Here is a 16,863-nt window from a genome sequence, read left to right as displayed (position 1 = left end):
TGAGAAAATAATTCATGAAATTTGAGAGATGTAGTCATTGAATGCATTTTGTGCCAAAACAATGATAACTGATCCTCAGTTTAGCCCACATAGACTTCTGTTGTGCTCACTGTGTGAGGAGTTTTGCAAAAGTGACCTAAGTATTGAGAAATGTGTCCTACCGTCTATAAAAAACTGTAACTTTCGTAGGGCAGTTTGTGAAGAGTGAAGTTTGCACAGAAATCAAGCGTATTAAAACCAAAGTGGAAACAGTGACAAACTGCTTCCTCCAGTGACAAATTAATTCTCAAATACAAGTTGTAAGAATTAGTCAGAAATTGCTTTGAGATTCTGATAAAGTTAGGAAGAATTTTCCACACTGGATACAAGATGAGTAAGCTGCTGTTTGACTTAATCATGAATTTCCCAGCAGGAAAGATAAAATTACTCTATACCGCAGTCAGGATAGGGCATATCTGATGTTATGTGTGTAACAAAGAATTTTAGGGAATTTTGTCTGCCCAGTCTCCCTGACACTGATGCAATGTGTCTTGCACAAAGTAAAGAAAATGCCAAAGAAGAAAATGCCAGCAGAGAAACAAGGAATCTGTGGACACAGAGGGTCCTCTGTTAGACTCATGAATCTTCCAAGATCACGTTACAATAAGCCGAGCTTCAGTAAGTAAATGGAGATATTGTTGCACTGTGAATGTCTCTGTTGTTTTTCTGTGTTTTCACAAATGAAGTCGATGGACACTGGTTGCTTGCTCGGTTTTATAACGGGGTGAGGAAAGTGCATCTGGTCTCCAAAAGAACTGATGGAATTTCTCTCTAACAGAACAATGCCATCTTGTCAGTGGTAAGATATATGATCAGTTCCTGGGTGTTAGTACAGGACTGGCATTAAAACTGCAGGATACAGTCAAGTGCCTTTTTCCTTAGGACTTTGTCAAATTTGAACGGACACTTCCCTTTTGTCACTGGAAAATTCATTCTTTTTATAACAAGCTGTAGTAAAAAGGCCAACATTGTCACATCAGCCTCGCGAACATTTGTCACGCCACTAATTGCTCTGTGATTTATTCTAGTAAACGCCCGAGTCCAGTTAATCTCAGTGTCCTTGAAATCCTTCAAGGCCAGCTGATGAATGTGGTTCCTGCACATTCTTAGATTTGAACAGGAAGTACCCTTATTACGGTAAATGAAACTGATAGCGATCACAGCGTGGCTTCATGAAATGTAAGTGAACCGCACAAACGTTTGAACATTTCTGTTAGGTTTGGCAGCACTTAGCTTGGATTTCAAATGGACTTTGTTGCTGGGAAACACACACCATTTGTCAAGAGAATCAAGCTGGAATGAGACCAGTATTAGTCCAGTGAAATTTTAATAGCAGCCTTTTAAGTCTGATATGTGTATAAACCTCCAGTAGAGAGAAAAAAGAAGACAGAGGGGGGTGTAATCCTTGCTTGCTTTTTCTGCAGCATGACTGGAATTTCAATGCTTGTTTTCTTCACTGGAGTGTGTTGTTTGTCTTTCAGAGCATTCCTTCTTGGATATCCTCTATCTTTTCTGCTTCAACCTAATGGACCTTTCAAATAACCTTTGACCTACACTGGATTAAAAGACAACTTGCTGCACATAGCTGCTTTTTCTCACTTGCCCTTAACCAAAAACATATTGTTCTTGTTCCTATTAAACATTTCTGTGGGTCCCAAGAGCACAAGGAGGATGTGATTACTTGCTTTTAAAGCCTCCCACAGATTCACTGTTCTTGCTGTGATTTGTTATTTAATGCAGGGGATGCATCCCAAAAGAGTTCATCACCTTAAACTGACTCAGAAATGATTCCTACATCCATTCCTTTAGTGTGACAGGACAACTTTCTTTCAGTTTCTAGAAAATCACATGCTTATCTGGGAGTATCCCACATTTCCAGACTGTGCCACACAGACACCACACACATACACAAAAATCTAACTGAAAGTGAAATCTGGGAAATTCCAGTTTTTAATATTGGCTTCTTTTGTGCCATAACATGTTCTTAATCAACAATCCAAAATGGGCACATTCCTTTTCTCTGATGTTAAGATGATAATGAATCAAAAGCAAACGAACAAAAAAAACCCCAATCCCAATACATAAACCATATGATACATATTTCATTTCTGAATGAATCAATTTGGTGTAAAAATTCAACCAGAAGGGACAAAAAATGGTCCAGTTTTGGTCTTTAAACATTTGGTCTAAATTATGAAAACACAGAGCAACAGAGCCGATGGTGCGTGGGTGTGAATCTATGTGCTGGTGACCTTAAGATGTGTCTGTGCATGTGTATGTGTGGGCAAAACGACGGCTAACAGCCAACAACCAAAACAATCTTCACTCTTCAGCTGATTTAGAGGGTTTGGGTAATTTTGTTGTTGTTTTAGTAGTAAAATGTAACTGTATATGCAACAGTGAAGTCGCATATACAGTATTTTAATTCATCCTTTATTTTTGCACATTTTCCATTCTTTTAAAGTGTAAAACTTTCCAAAAATAATCACATTTATGCTTTTTCAGGGGGTTTTCCCACAGTTCTAAAGAAAAGACAGGATGTCTAAATTTACAGACTTATGGAAAGAGGAAGTGTAAATGACCTAAACAGATTTTTTTTGTATTATTTGTCTAAAGGTCAACGGTCTAAATCCATTTTTATGTGTTTTTATGAATATAATATCATGAATTAAAGTTTTCACAGCAAATATCAAATTGTGTTAAATGGACAAAAAGATTATTTAAAGCTATTAATGTCTGTAAATACCTTACTCAAGACCTACAATAGTTAACAGTGCAAACATCAGACTGTGTAACATAGCCTGACTCATGAAAAACAGAAATATCGCCCCCCGCATGCAAATTACTAACTGTGCAGTGAAAGTGGTAAGAGAGAAAGAGCAAGAGAGGGAGAGAGAGATAGGAGTCTGCTTGTACTTATTCACGACAGCTCGGAGCTGCACAGTCCAACAGGGGAAGCTGAGCAGAGGAGTAACAAATGACTGAGGGGTCATTCTTGAGTAAGGCAACTCAAATGAGTCAAAGTAGATTATTTGTTCAGCTGTCAGTGGGGCTCCTTCTCATTGCGGCAGGTAAGATGCTCTCATTTTCATTGCTAAAATGACGGTCTTCGAGATTTATAATGCATGTTTGGTGTAATTTTGTCATATGATGTCTTTTTCTCAGTGGCCAAGACTTGTTTTTATTTATTTTTGTTATTTATTTATTATTTTATTTTCATTACCCACAAGGTCTATACGGATCAAGCATAAATGTGAAGCCATATTCGTGTTAGAGAAAGAGTCATTGGCGTGATTAGTAAAACAACAGCAGCTAAAGCTGTGACATGCCCCAGGTGCAGGATTTAATTTAACCAGAAGGGTGCGATAGATTGCCGTGTGTAAAAGAGAGAGAAAATAAAAGAAATGAAAAACAAATGTTGGATAGTTTCCCAGATTTTGTGAAAGAATGTGTAAAAGTACCCAGGGAGAAAAGAGGTGAAATCTGAACCAAATCTTTTCCCCTCAAATGAACACTTATTATGTGAAATCCAGTCTTCTTAGATGTGAGTTAAGGCTATTTATGCAACAGCAATTTCAACTTGCTGGCACTGGCTGTGACTCTGAATGTTCATTAGTGGTTTATTGGATTGATGTAGTTAAATGTATAGGCAGCTGTGTGTTGTTCTTTCCTTTCACTTTCCATTAAGTATATATTTTTTAAATATGTCTTTTTTTGGAATTGGGAGAACATGGAAGAATACCGCAATAAGGCTTCAGATTAATCAATAATTTCTTTCTATTAAAAGGTTTGATTTGTACAACAACTTCTTTTCCCCTTTAAAGGTGTTGTCTTCTTAAGGGTTCATTGTTCACCGTGAGGTCATGGACTGTATGGCACCATCAACCTCTTGCTTACATTGTTATCATTTAGGGAAGTGTGGCTGTGTAAAAAAAACACTCTTTGGCATTATGATAATCTTGTTTCTACACGAGTCCTCCTGAATAACAATGTGGGGGGTACGGTGAAAGACAAATCCTTTAAAAAAGCTCTTTTCTGCTTAACAGGAAAATATATCAAAACAAGGGCTTGATAAAAGAAAAGTCTTATCTGGTGAGAATATTCACTGACATATTTTTTGTTCAGTTAGTGCACTGACTAAAAAAAGGGGGGAGATTATCAAACTCATTGTCAAAAGACTGACTCACCATGGGAAAGGAATGTACACAGGCAAATGAAGTCAGCTTCCAGGAAAAATATGTGTTGTTTAATGATTTATTTTATCCATGGTGAGCAAGCAAGCAAACGGTGGAGGGAAGAAACTCAAATACAGGTATTAGTGAGCAAAGCAAAGAAACACACAGGAGGAGGTGGTAGATCCCCCCAAATTGCTAATTTGCTTGTTTGACTTCATCTGCCTTTTTTATTGTATTTTGTTGTTTAGTGAGACATTTAATATGCTTTTTTACTTGTGTTTTTTTAAGGTCTTAATGTCTTACAGAAAGTTATTTTACTACAGCAAAAATCTGTAAAACACTACAGGTCCATAGGGTGACTAGTTTTCCACTTCCCTCCAACAAAGAGGGAGAGTCCATACACTTCCTTTTCTGATTTCTTAATTTGTGCATCCTTGATGAGTCTCCTTACATTGTTCACTTAGTCTTTCGCACAAGAGATAGGACAGGAGAAGGAACAAGGAGAGAGTAGAGGAGGAAACAGGAGTTTAACAAACAAAAAACCCATTCAACCTTCATTTTAAAGCAATGTCAATTAAACAGATGAATTATAAGTCGACTTGTTAGCTTTGTTTATTTGCATCAACAAGGCGATTCCCAAAGAGCTAATAGCTGAAAACTTGGTATATATCTGCACAGTGTCCACTGTGGCCTGAGCGATGCATTTGGCTTCAGTTGACCTGTGTCTCATCAGAAATTGTCTCAGTGGAAGGCTGGCTGTCAACAAACCATTCTTCAGGAAGGGAAATGGATAGAAAAGACTGAGGTGTGCCAAATTACACAAGAAATGGACTGAAATAGTGCCAACAGGTGTTATGAAGTGCAAATAGTCATACGTATTGAAGAGGGCATCTGAAAGGTACAACAGTATGGTGGAGGTTTTGTCGTGGTATAGGACTACGTTTCAGTCTTTGGTGTTGGTAACTTTGTCAAAAGGGATTGAATTACAAATGCAGAAAAGTACCATCTTGCAGTACCACCTGGAAAGCATCTGATTGGCCTAAAACTCTTCCTAAAAACACTACTGAAGTCCTCTTCACTGTTCTGCATGCGCAACATTTCTATCAGTGAAACTACGCTGTGAGTAACTGTGATGGGCTGCGGCTAGGCTGTTGGCATGTTGGTTTGCTGGAGCCTTACGTGTCCATGAGAGCATCATCTCTAACCTGGTTGTTCTTGTCAAAAATCTGACTGCACAGAGGTGCTGAGATGACCAGTACATGTGCTGTTCTTGCAGTAGCTAAAATAGCTCTGCAGCTGTTTCAGCAGGGCATTGCCTGACCCAACACAACCAGAGGAATGCAGGACTTTCTAGATCAGAAGCATATCCAGACACATCCTATTACACATATTAGCCTGATTGTATATACATATGTCGTAGTGTTGGTCTATAAAATATGCCTAGAGCACAAACTTGCATTTCCTTTTTGACTAGTATATTTGGTTTGATTTGTCGATCCTACATTTTAGTTTTACTACAAAACAAAAACAATGTGAAGCATCTAAATATATATAATATTTCTATGCTGCAGGTGTAGGTGCCTCATGTCCCATTGAGTTGAGCCCCTCCAGTGTCGTGGTGCGGTATGGAGACCCAGTTTCAGTCAACTGCACCACAACAGTGAGCCATGGTGCAATGGGTTGGGAGGCTTCAGTTGGAGGGATAGGGATTACAGAGGTCAACCATTTGCCCTGGAATGTGGAGAGTTTAACAGAATGGGGCATCTCTGCTTTATGCTTTATTAACACTAATGAGCAGTGCCAGAAAAATCTGAACATCGTTGTTTACAGTAAGTCCTGGTTGTTGTGCGTATATTATCACAATTATATTATGATAACTCTAATAACTCTGGTATCTAATAACTCCTTTCTTTTTCTCAGCATTTCCAGAAAAAATCCAAATCAACTCCACCGCTGACTCCAATGGTATGATGGTAGAAGGGGAGGAATATAACATTACTTGTGAAATCCCCAAAATAGCACCAGTCCAAAATCTTACTGTAAAGTGGTACAATGGAGACAGAATCATTGAATCAGATGTCTTAGAAATCATTGAACCAAATAACTTAAAAAATACTAAACAACCAGTGAAACTTTTATCTACCTTCCCGTTTACACCAACTCGAAACGACAGCGGTGCCAGGTTCAGATGTGAGGCACAGATGGACCTGAGCCCAGTAGGACCACATTTGAATGTATCATCACAGGAGCTTACTATTACAGTTGTCTGTAAGTTTGAGCTTGTTTGTTTGTATATTCACATAAAATACAATTCTGTCTCAGATAGTATTTGTGACTATTATGTTTACCTGGCAAGATGGCATATGTCTGAAAGAAGGATAAAACATTACATTGTAACATATGGTTGGTGCTTTTGCTTCTTTTCAGTTGGACCAGATGTACAGTGTTCCAATATTATTGAGCTAATGGAAAATGAATCTTTGGAGGAGAATTGCAATATAGCAGGAAATCCCACCCCCTCGGTTAAATGGCTGAAAGATGGACAACCCTTCAACTCAACCACTCCGATGAGAAGGGAAAATGCAGGGATGTACACACTTGAAGCTAATGGCTTGCTCTCTGTCCAAAAGAACATCCAGGTTCATGTGTTATGTGAGTGTCACATCCACTTTTATGACAAACTAACAAAAGTAATACTACATTTGAACATTATACATTTAAAAATAGCAGAAATTGCTGGATGCACAAAGTGGAAGAAGTGCTCAAGTCCTAACTGAGAGTAGCTGTCACTGTTTTAATCAAATGACTCAAACTTAGAACACAGTACGCAGGTTTAAAGGTTTTAAACAGAGTCTTGGGAAACAAGAGCATTGGATTTCAAAGGAAGCCTGGCTACTTAATCAGGTGAAAGTCTCCGGACTGTCACTTTATCTGTTCACATGCTGGGATGAATATTCAAGAATGATCTCTTAAAATGTTTCTCTTAGTTCTGGTTAGTGTCAGTCAGGCCAAACTGTGACTGGAGCAGTATCTCTGTCTTCCAGCAGATAAATTCCTTTGAAGGACAAAAACTCAGTGTCATACTCAGCTGTGTGGGAGGATATTGTGGACATAAATGCAGGAGGCAGGACCTTGACTCGAAGCAAGACTTTTAATGCTGACTAGACCAAAGAAAACACAGAAAGACCAAAGTTCAGGAAAAACAAGGAAACCATGCCAGACAATCCAAAAGCCATAAATAATTGGGAAATAAATATTCTCAGGGCATTACAGAACTGGAAGACAAACAACTATGAGGGTCAAAGCAACAAAGAACAAGGAGAGACTCAGACAATATACAATGTAATACAAGAAGGTGAAGAGGGTTAACATGACAAAAGGGAAAGGGAGTAGGACAAGACAGTGTAGGAAGGCAAAAAAAAAGACAAAGCAGAAAGATGACATGAATGGAAACAACAAGGGAACTAACTAAAGGACAAGCTGAGAGTAACAAAGTTAAGAACAGAAGACTCAAACAGCAAGACTGAAATATAAACCATGAAGAGCCTATATAAAGCAGAAGATAAACAAGAATTGTAAATACAAGGGAAGAATAACAAAAAACTCAAAACCAAGGGTCCCAAACCCAGGGAGGACCACACTGAGTGTTTGTCCTTTTCCTTTGTCCTTTCCTTTTCAGACGGACCAGAGTTGAACTGCCCAAGCATTTACATGGCAGAGGAACATACTCCTCACAATCTCACCTGTACTGTTGAGGGCTTTCCTGAACCTGTCACGGTCTGGTACAGAGATGATGAGGTGGTGGAACTTCCAAAGACGTTGACGAGACTTGATGCAGGACATTACTTGATCACAGCTTCAAACAATCAGTCAAACGTTAACGCCACTGTGGAAATTATTGTTCACTGTAAGTCTTTCAGACACACGTCAAGCGAGAGTGATTACATACGTATATTTTACTCCTTTTTGTCTTAAATGAAATTATTGTCTTTAGATCAACCATCAGAGATATTTGAGCTTCAAGACCTTGAAGTCCACATTGGTTCCACTGTGGAGCTGAAGTGCTCTTCCAGTGGAAACCCACGACCAACGTATACCTGGAATTATTACCAGACTGACAATGTGATGGAGGAAAATGAAGATGGAGTATCCCGTTTGGAGATTCACAGCGCTACTGCATACAACATGGGTACCTACACGTGCCATGCATGGAACAACAAGGGAAGAATTTCCAGAACAATCAAAGTGACAGTTATAGGTAGGTGAACTGCAGTATGCAGTATGCAACATAATCGATCTACCAATTATAGCCTGCTTAGATAATGTCCTGGAAAGAGTGATAAAGTATCATGGATTGTGTGTAATATGAGAGCATTAATAAAAACCAGCTGATCCGCACGCTTTTTGGCTTTTGAGTCTAAATCGAGAAGTATCAATTTACAGCTTCTCACCATTACCACTACTGATGTGTTGTTCAAACCAAATGGGGAAGAAGGGTGATGTAAGTGATTTTAAATGAAGCATGGTTATTGGTTCAGTTTTTGAGAATTTTTAAAAACTGCTGTTTGACTTGCTGATAAAAAATATATATACCTCAGTTCAGATCACATTTTACCTTATATTAAGAGTAATTTGGCTAAGTAAATGTGACACATTTAACTGATATGTGTTGCAGGGTGCAGTCCACCCCAAATAATTCTTTGAGCTAGGGAGGGGTGTATCCTTCCTGGGATCTTTTCCTGTTGCCTCCAAAGAAACAGCTTAAAGACCTTTCCTTTCATTTCACTACAGTGCTGGATGTGGAAATCTTGCATTATTGTAATGAAGGAATGTAGATTTGGACTGAAATAACATTTCTCACTCCCACCCTTCCTTCTGCAGGTGCTGAGCAAGAATGCCCACTTGAAATAACTCCAAATCCAATGGTGCTTGAGTACAGAAGCAGAGCGCAGGGTGCAACGTGCAGCTCAACATCCGCCATCTCCACAAATGTCAAGAGAATGTACTGGGAGGGTGTAGAATCTGATAATATGACTTGGTTTACTAACACCAATGAAGACTGGGGGATGACGCCAGTTTGCACTGCAACATTTCAAGGAATAGGAAAATGCCAAAAATCATTGAACTTTACTCTTTACAGTAAGTGTTCTCAACCCGAACTGGCAAAAATACAGACATCCTGTACTTGAGTAGAACTACACATCCTTGTGTTAAAAAAAATACTCTGGTAAAAGCACTGTTTTAAACTTCTTTACTAAAGTAAATGGGAAAAGGTACAGAGTCAGAATGTACTCAAAGTAAGAATGTATTGAGTAGTACCTTGTGCTATATTAATGTAATAAAATTGTAGTATATGGGAATAGAATATTTTCAGTCTTCCGTTATTTCAGTCTAAATTTTATTCTAATGATTGTTCTCAGCATGACTCAGTAATGAGCATAGGAAAAAAAGATTTTTTGAAAGAGCTCTATCTTCTGTTTCCTACATTGTAGAGGATAACTTTGCCTCCACACATAAACATGAAACACAGTCAGAGGTTAAAGAGAGATTCAGCAAAACACCTGCCCACTTTATCCACTATTAGTATGCCTTTTGTGTATTACAGTTTAGGATCAAATTGATTTAATGTTTAAAAGCGCAAAGTGATGTGAAATAATATTTCAACTTGAATGTGTTAAACCAAACGTAACAAGGTTGTTTTGAAAACATAAGGAATGGAAAGTATAGACAGCTGTCAGAAAAATACTCAGTATTGAACACTCAAGCAAAGTACAGATACCTGAGAATTATTTGTGCTTTGTTACTTTCCACCTCTATTCACAACAATTTTCATACTTTTGCTGCCTTCAAATTTGAATCTTAAATTGTGTTACTCTGCTCTTTCCTCTCCCAACAACTCTCCACTGTAGAAAAACCAGACAGTGTTTCCATTTACCACGTGCATCGCTTGAGCTCTGTGGAAGAGGGCAAAGAGTTCCAGCTGCGGTGTGACATTGTCAGCATCGCTCCAGCACAAAACGTCACTGTGTTGTGGTACAAAAATCAAGGTGAGGAGCTTTTCTGTAAATATTATAGACGTACTGTGTGAGACTTATACAACACAATACAGTGCTTTGAGAGTCTTTCTAGTGTCCAGCAGTGGACAACGCCACTGGATGCAAAAGAAAGATTGATCATAGAAAGAGAAAATTACGCTACCTTCACCTCCACCATATATAATAATGATGATTTAAATCAAAAGGATCCAATTTGAGTTCATCAATCTATAAGACATCTTGCCTCTGATTTTCAGTCCAGTTCTCATGTAATTTGACATGCATGAGCCTTTCCTCCTTGTTTCACTTCATTAAGAATGTCATGTTACTGGGTCTATGACCCAGTGCTTCTAGTTTCCTTATGTTCCCATTTTAGTATTGTTTAGTTTCCTCATTCTTCCTGGTTTAATCATTTGTTCAAAGTCCTCCCTGCATAGTCTATCATGTTCGTTTAGTTCTGTCTCAGTTTGTTATTCTTGTCTCCAGGTTCATGCATTTTCATGCATCCCCTGTTTTTCCTCAGTCAGTCATGTCATCATGTCTCAGTGTCAAGTCTGTGTTTTTGTGAAAGTTTCTTGTTTCCTGTTTTACTTTGAAACTCTCACGTCCTTTGTTAATGTTTTCAGTTTGTCTTCCTGCCCGTCTCATTATGTGTGATTACTCCCAGCTGTGCTCTCCTCCTGTGTCTAATTCCCTCGTTATCCATTTTTGTATTTAAGCCCTGTGTTTTCCTCTGCCTGTTGTCATGTCATTATCCCATGTGCTGCATGTGGCTTCTGTGCACGTCGTCTCCGTCGTCTCCGTCGTCTCCGTCGTCTCCGTCGTCTCCGTCGTCTCCGTCGTCTCCGTCGTCTCCGTCGTCTCCGTCGGCTCCGTCGTCTCCGTCGGCTCCGTCGGCTCCTCCTCTAGTTTCCAGTTACCTTCCAGCTACAGTTTTCTAGCTCCCCAGTGTTTAGTTCTTAGTTTCCATGTTCAAGTTTTGATTTGGTTTTTTCAAGTTTATTTTATGGAATACTTTCCTTTGATCATCCCGTTGTTCAAGTCCTGCGTTTGGGTCTTCGTCTTGGCTGGCACACAGCACTAAATGTGACAAAGAATTGTTTCTCAACGGCCAACTTTCCATTGAGACGACTTCTGATGAGGCTTCAGCGAACATTAAATGGATGATAAACCTGTAAATGTTAGTTAAACCAACCAGTGCACTTATATAGAAAAAACAAAGTGCCTTAAGATCTAATTAAAAAGTGATTCTTGTATAGGTTTTCTGCTATGTGTACACACAACACTAGTTCATCCCTTCAGTTAGGTGTCTTTAATATGGTTGAGTGGTTCATCAGCTAGTGTTAAGATGTTTAACAAAGTGGTCATATTACAATGAGTTAACTGAAAATGAGTGAAAAAAGTAGCCAATAGCAAAAGAAAAAGCCTTTAAAAGACCTTCACAAAGTCTGTAGTAGAACTATTGTTCAAGACCGCTTTAAAACTCATTGCTTCTTATAAACTAAATATAAAGAAATAAGGAGTGGCTCAAGATCTTCTCACAGTACTGTAAGTTATGCTTAACTTCTGTTGTGTCTCCCGCTCATACATAAACAAGTAGAAATGTCAGCTTTTGTCTTTTTATTTTCTTATTTTCTGTCAGACATACTGAAAGAAACTGGCTGTCAGCTTGAAAACAACAAAACCTGCAAACTCAGTGATGTCAGATCCCCGGTAAATGTTTCTGCCACAATTAATGTCAACCTGCAAAGGAAAGACGACGAAGCGGTGTTCAGATGTGAGGCTCGGCTAAACCTGAGATTAAATCCTCTTCCGACTACAACATCCAGCACCCTTAAGATCACTGTCCTGTGTAAGATCCCACTTCATATTCACTTTTCCCAATTAGGGGAAGCTACCATTCCTTTTGTTATGTTGAACATATACTGTTACTCTCTTAAGTGTTTATGTTAAAGGTAGTGAAATGTTCAGACAAAGATGTAAAGATATTTAAAAGTACACTATTTGACTCTTTGCTCTGAACATCAGATTTCTAAAATTTGTCTTTCTATTGTGTCACTGTCATATCAGTTTATGAAAGATTTCCTTATATAGTCAACTGCTCCAGGCATAGCACATCTTTAAAGTCAAACAATAATCTTGCTAGTGCATATAGATTACAGCATGTAATTAAAAGACTAAATCCATCATTATCTATAACAATATGAAGGTAAAGATAATGTAATTACAAAACAGAGACACCCTGCTTTAACCTTGTTGCAGATATTTGTGCTATTCACTCTTTCCATTTCCATTTACTATTCTTAACATTGGTGTACGGATGAGTTTTAAACAGCATATTTGTTTATTTTGGGTGGTATTGCTTGAATACTCAGTGTTTGACATTATTCTGTTTACCTTTGTGTCACAACAGATAAGCCCAAAATTAATACCACAAAGCTTCCAAAAGAAATCCCCGTGTTCAGAGGCTACTCTGAGGAGCTTGTTTGTGAAGCAGAAGGTTACCCAATCCCAAAGATCCAGTGGCACTACAACCCAGAGTCCCATGTGAATGTTTCTAAAGGAAACCTCACTGTGTCTGAGCCGGGCATCTACAACTGCACTGCCAGCAATGACGTTGGTTCTGCATCACATGTGGTTGAAGTGATTCTAAAAGGTAACACACTTTTAACACACAGATTTTTCACCTTATGCACCTTTTCTATACATTTTTACATGTATGTGTTTCTGGATGAACTTAAAGCTAAACAATCAGAGGGTTCCACTACTGTTAGCCAAGACAATAAAAATATAAGACTGCCCTAGATGTTTTATTAAAAAGTCACGGCTCTTTACATGAGGACTACAGTGGATTCACGAGGGCAGTGGAAACAACTAGGTAACAAGAAAAATGGTGAACTAGGTAGGGAAAGTAAAAATTGAGTGAGTTCCATTTCTAGGTTCTTATCTGTGACTAAAGAACCTAACATTCTTAAATATAACACAGAAGGGGAGAAGGCTATGAAAATACCACAACAAAATTTACAAAATAAACCCTAGGCAGAATACTAATAGAAATGAAAAGGAGCTGAAATAAATACTAAGGAATATAAAAATCAAATATAAGCAATAAACTTGGAAAAAAAAACTTCAGTTTCAATTCAATTCAGTTCAAATTTATTTATACAGCGCTAAATCACAACAACAGTCGCCTTAAGGCACTTTGTATTGTAAGGTAGACCCTACAATAATACATACAGAGAAAAAAAAACAATCATATAACCCCATATGAGCAAGCACTTTGGTGACAGGGGGAAGGAAAAACTCCCTTTTAACAGGAAGAGGTCTCCAGGTGACTCCTCAAAACCCTCAAAGCTCTAGGTCCATTATTGTCATGACAACAATGCTTTTTATTAAATCCTTCAACATGCAGACTGGAGGGACTTGGCACTGTTTCTGATTAGTAGTACTTCCTGATTCACAGTCATCCATCCTCTTAAAGGGCCTGTTTTTTTGAAGTCACATCTTGAAGTCATTCACTGAACATCTGCCTCTATTTTGGCTGTTTCCAAAATAGAGGCATATCTGACTCTAAAAAAGAGGAAACTGCACACTCATATGGCAGTGACTTATCAGTCACAAGAGCTATGTCCTACAAAATTTCCTATTTTATGTAAGCATAATTTGCAAAATATCCCCCCTGTAAATAAAACTGTATTAAATAAAACTTGAAACTACTAACTGAGATTATAAAATCTACAATGTCGAAGGTATATCTGCACCAGCTTCACTTTTAAACCAATGGGGTTATGTCTGTCTTACAGTCATGGTAAAAAGAAATGCTCTCTTTAAATACAGTATAAATACAGTCTATGGATTTTGCAGTATGCACTGGTTCACTGCTGCTGGTGACATTAGGGAATGGGTAATGATTTGTGCATGTGATGTTTCTAACACCATCATAGTAACATAATAACCATAACAATAACCATAATACATTTGTTACAGTTTTCCTTCCGTTTCTGTTGCTGAAAACATTACTTTGAATGGACATTTAAGGAATTCTATAGCATTAAATCTTATTGATATTTTATTATTTTATTTCCAATCCCACAATTTCTGGGTGAATATGATCTATAACTTCTCACCTAAAATGCTTTCAAACTTCACCGGTATTACTACTACTACTGCACATCTTATACTTTAGCTTTTATTTTGTATGTGTATTTGCTGACCTATTTAAATAGTAGAGTTACATATAGAGTAAAACTTTTACATTTCTATTGTTGCACACTGAAGTGTTTCCTGTTTGACTGTCTTCATTGCAGAGGACTACCTCCCTCTCATCGCTGGATTTGTGGCTCTTGCAGTTGTAGCCATCACCATTGTCTTCCTCTTAATCTACTCAGTCTACTACAAGAACACCAAAATGCGCCACTACAACTTTAAAAACCCCAAATTTAGCGAGCACAATGGGAATGTAGCTCACAGCAACGGCGACCTGCAGTTCCCTATGACCAGACTATCAACGCAGTACATCTCTGCGTAGTAAAGAACAGACTGCTGAGCAATCTGAATTGGCTGCAGTTAACAGTGTTTTTAAAGTATGATTACCACTTCGACAAAGATCTATTCATTCAAATATCACGCAACCTTCTACTGCATATCGATTTTCCAATACATCATAATCAAAGGTGTAGTCCTATTTGTCTAAGTAACATTGTGCATCGGTCACGACAAAAGCTTTTTCACTGCAGAAGCAAATTTACATTATTCAACTACAACTGAGCAATAGTGATGCCAGCCTGACCTTAGTAACATAAAACTCATCTGTCTAATCCCCTTAATCAGTTCTTACATGCTGCTTACAGCTCTTTCCTTTCTGGATATGTCTTCTTAAGTTTCCGTACTGTCTGTTTGATAGTTGCCCGCTCTCTCTCAAACTTGCCTATCTCCCTCATGTAATCTGTGGTGAATTTTGCACCACTTTTCACACATTTATTCTCAGGGTTATGAACATATCTGACTGCTAGTTTCTGAAGCCCTAATTTGCTCTTGGCGTGTAATTATTGAAATGAATGTAATTATTGTAATGTATGTAATTTAGGGTACGGTTAGATCACCCAAAGCTTTCTTTCCCATGAGCACATTTTAGTGAACGCATCATCACGGTAATTTGCTCTGGTGCTTTCAGTCACAAAACTGACACTGTGTCTCTTTGGTAAACTCTAGCAGAGCCTTTCTGACCTCAAAAGAAGGTTTTGTGATGGCACAGGTCGTTACTAAATCTGGCCCTAGATGTCAAGATGACATTGTTGACCAATTACTTTGTTGTCTTTTAACTAAAACTCTTAAAGTGACAGCTATATTTTGAATGATTAAGCTAAGTGGATGTTTTATTTCCTGTCTTGGAGAAACAAAATGTTGGGCATGACTCTGGACTACACCTCTGATTATAATAGTGTTTCATCCTTAAGAGAGTAATGCTAGGTGCAACCACAGTTCCATGAGTCTAATCATTTAAAGAAAAAAATAGCATCAACCATACTTGATTTAAATTTGACAGGGTCTCTCCATGTTCCCCTCTTCCTTCCATGAAAGTTTTGTTCTCACCACTCCACTCACAAAACTGTAATTTCACTGTGAATCCTAAACTTGAGCACTCATCAGCTTCACTCACAAACTAACGTGACATCATATCCACGATTATCACTGGTCATTAGAGCTATGTGAGTACACTGAATACTGTTTTTGTGTATCACTAATTCAATCTTTATTTACCAAACAACCCACAACATTTCAACAGTTAATTCTTTCAACTCGTAAATAAGGCTCAGTCAAATTTTAATCAAGGGGTTTTTTGTAACTTGATTGCACCTACCATATTTACACAAGTGTGTATCTACTACTGGATTCTTGCCAGTTTTCACTGGATAGAAATATGTGAAGGAGTGATAAGTTTGCTTCTGACTTGAAAGTGGAACCTTTCCTAATTTAATGAGCACAAAGATATTTGATGTTTTTATTTTTTGTTTTTTTCATGGTTTTTTTTTCCTTCTTAAGGGTTCAAATCAGTATGCTTCAAGCTGAAATTCAATATATATATATATATCAATTACACCGTCTTGTCACCAGGTGCATTTCACAGGGAGATTTGGTACATAATTTTTTTTTTTTTTTAAAAACATCTCTGCAGAGCTCAGCAGTGCACACATACACAGACACACATGCAGCAATTTCATTTTTTAACTTCCGTTTATCACAGTCATACATATCATATAAAAATGTCAGTCAAAATGTAGCTGTTAATGTGACTGTGTTATGTAATCAAAATGTGCAGAGATGCTCTAACAATGTACCAATCTCCATGTGAAATTTAACAGGTGAGGACCTACAAGCATTACAGTACTTCAGTGTATACCATGTATTGAGCCAACTGTTGTTTCAGTCATAACTTCCTATAAGTCACTCTGCATTCCTTTCTACATATGTAGCCTTTTCTGTGCCTGGTTCTTTTTATGCCAAAATCTAAAAGGTCTCTCATTATGGGACAAATTGTCCTGTTCCACAGATGAGTGACCACAGGCACTGCTACCCCAGTGTCTATATGAGCTGTATGTAAATGCATATATATA

General features: G+C 38.0%; 1 protein-coding gene across 2 annotated transcripts in view; it reads left to right on the top strand.

The window, feature by feature from the left end:
- The first annotated feature begins 2,946 nt into the window (after positions 1-2,946).
- The window catches only part of LOC102196685 (hemicentin-1), a 21,359-nt gene continuing 7,442 nt past the window's right edge, over positions 2,947-16,863 (top strand). Inside the window, exons 1-11 of one of the 2 annotated variants that reach the window (XM_005749930.1) lie at positions 2,947-3,110; positions 5,786-6,043; positions 6,135-6,482; positions 6,642-6,866; positions 7,894-8,121; positions 8,209-8,472; positions 9,096-9,353; positions 10,124-10,261; positions 11,892-12,101; positions 12,663-12,905; positions 14,557-16,848. In XM_005749930.1, the coding sequence (XP_005749987.1) occupies positions 3,017-3,110; positions 5,786-6,043; positions 6,135-6,482; positions 6,642-6,866; positions 7,894-8,121; positions 8,209-8,472; positions 9,096-9,353; positions 10,124-10,261; positions 11,892-12,101; positions 12,663-12,905; positions 14,557-14,777 (2,487 nt within the window). In that variant the 5' untranslated portion in view covers positions 2,947-3,016 and the 3' untranslated portion in view covers positions 14,778-16,848. Of the gene's footprint in view, positions 3,111-5,785; positions 6,044-6,134; positions 6,483-6,641; positions 6,867-7,893; positions 8,122-8,208; positions 8,473-9,095; positions 9,354-10,123; positions 10,262-11,891; positions 12,102-12,662; positions 12,906-14,556; positions 16,849-16,863 lie in introns of those variants that run through there. The other variant, XM_005749929.1, reaches the window with a different exon arrangement.

Source organism: Pundamilia nyererei, unplaced genomic scaffold (genome assembly GCF_000239375.1).
Source record: "Pundamilia nyererei isolate P.nyererei 1_Seehausen unplaced genomic scaffold, PunNye1.0 scaffold00258, whole genome shotgun sequence".
Lineage (NCBI taxonomy): Eukaryota > Metazoa > Chordata > Actinopteri > Cichliformes > Cichlidae > Pundamilia > Pundamilia nyererei.
The sequence above is the reverse complement of the archived record's forward strand: the minus strand, read 5'-3'. Positions and strand labels throughout refer to the sequence as shown.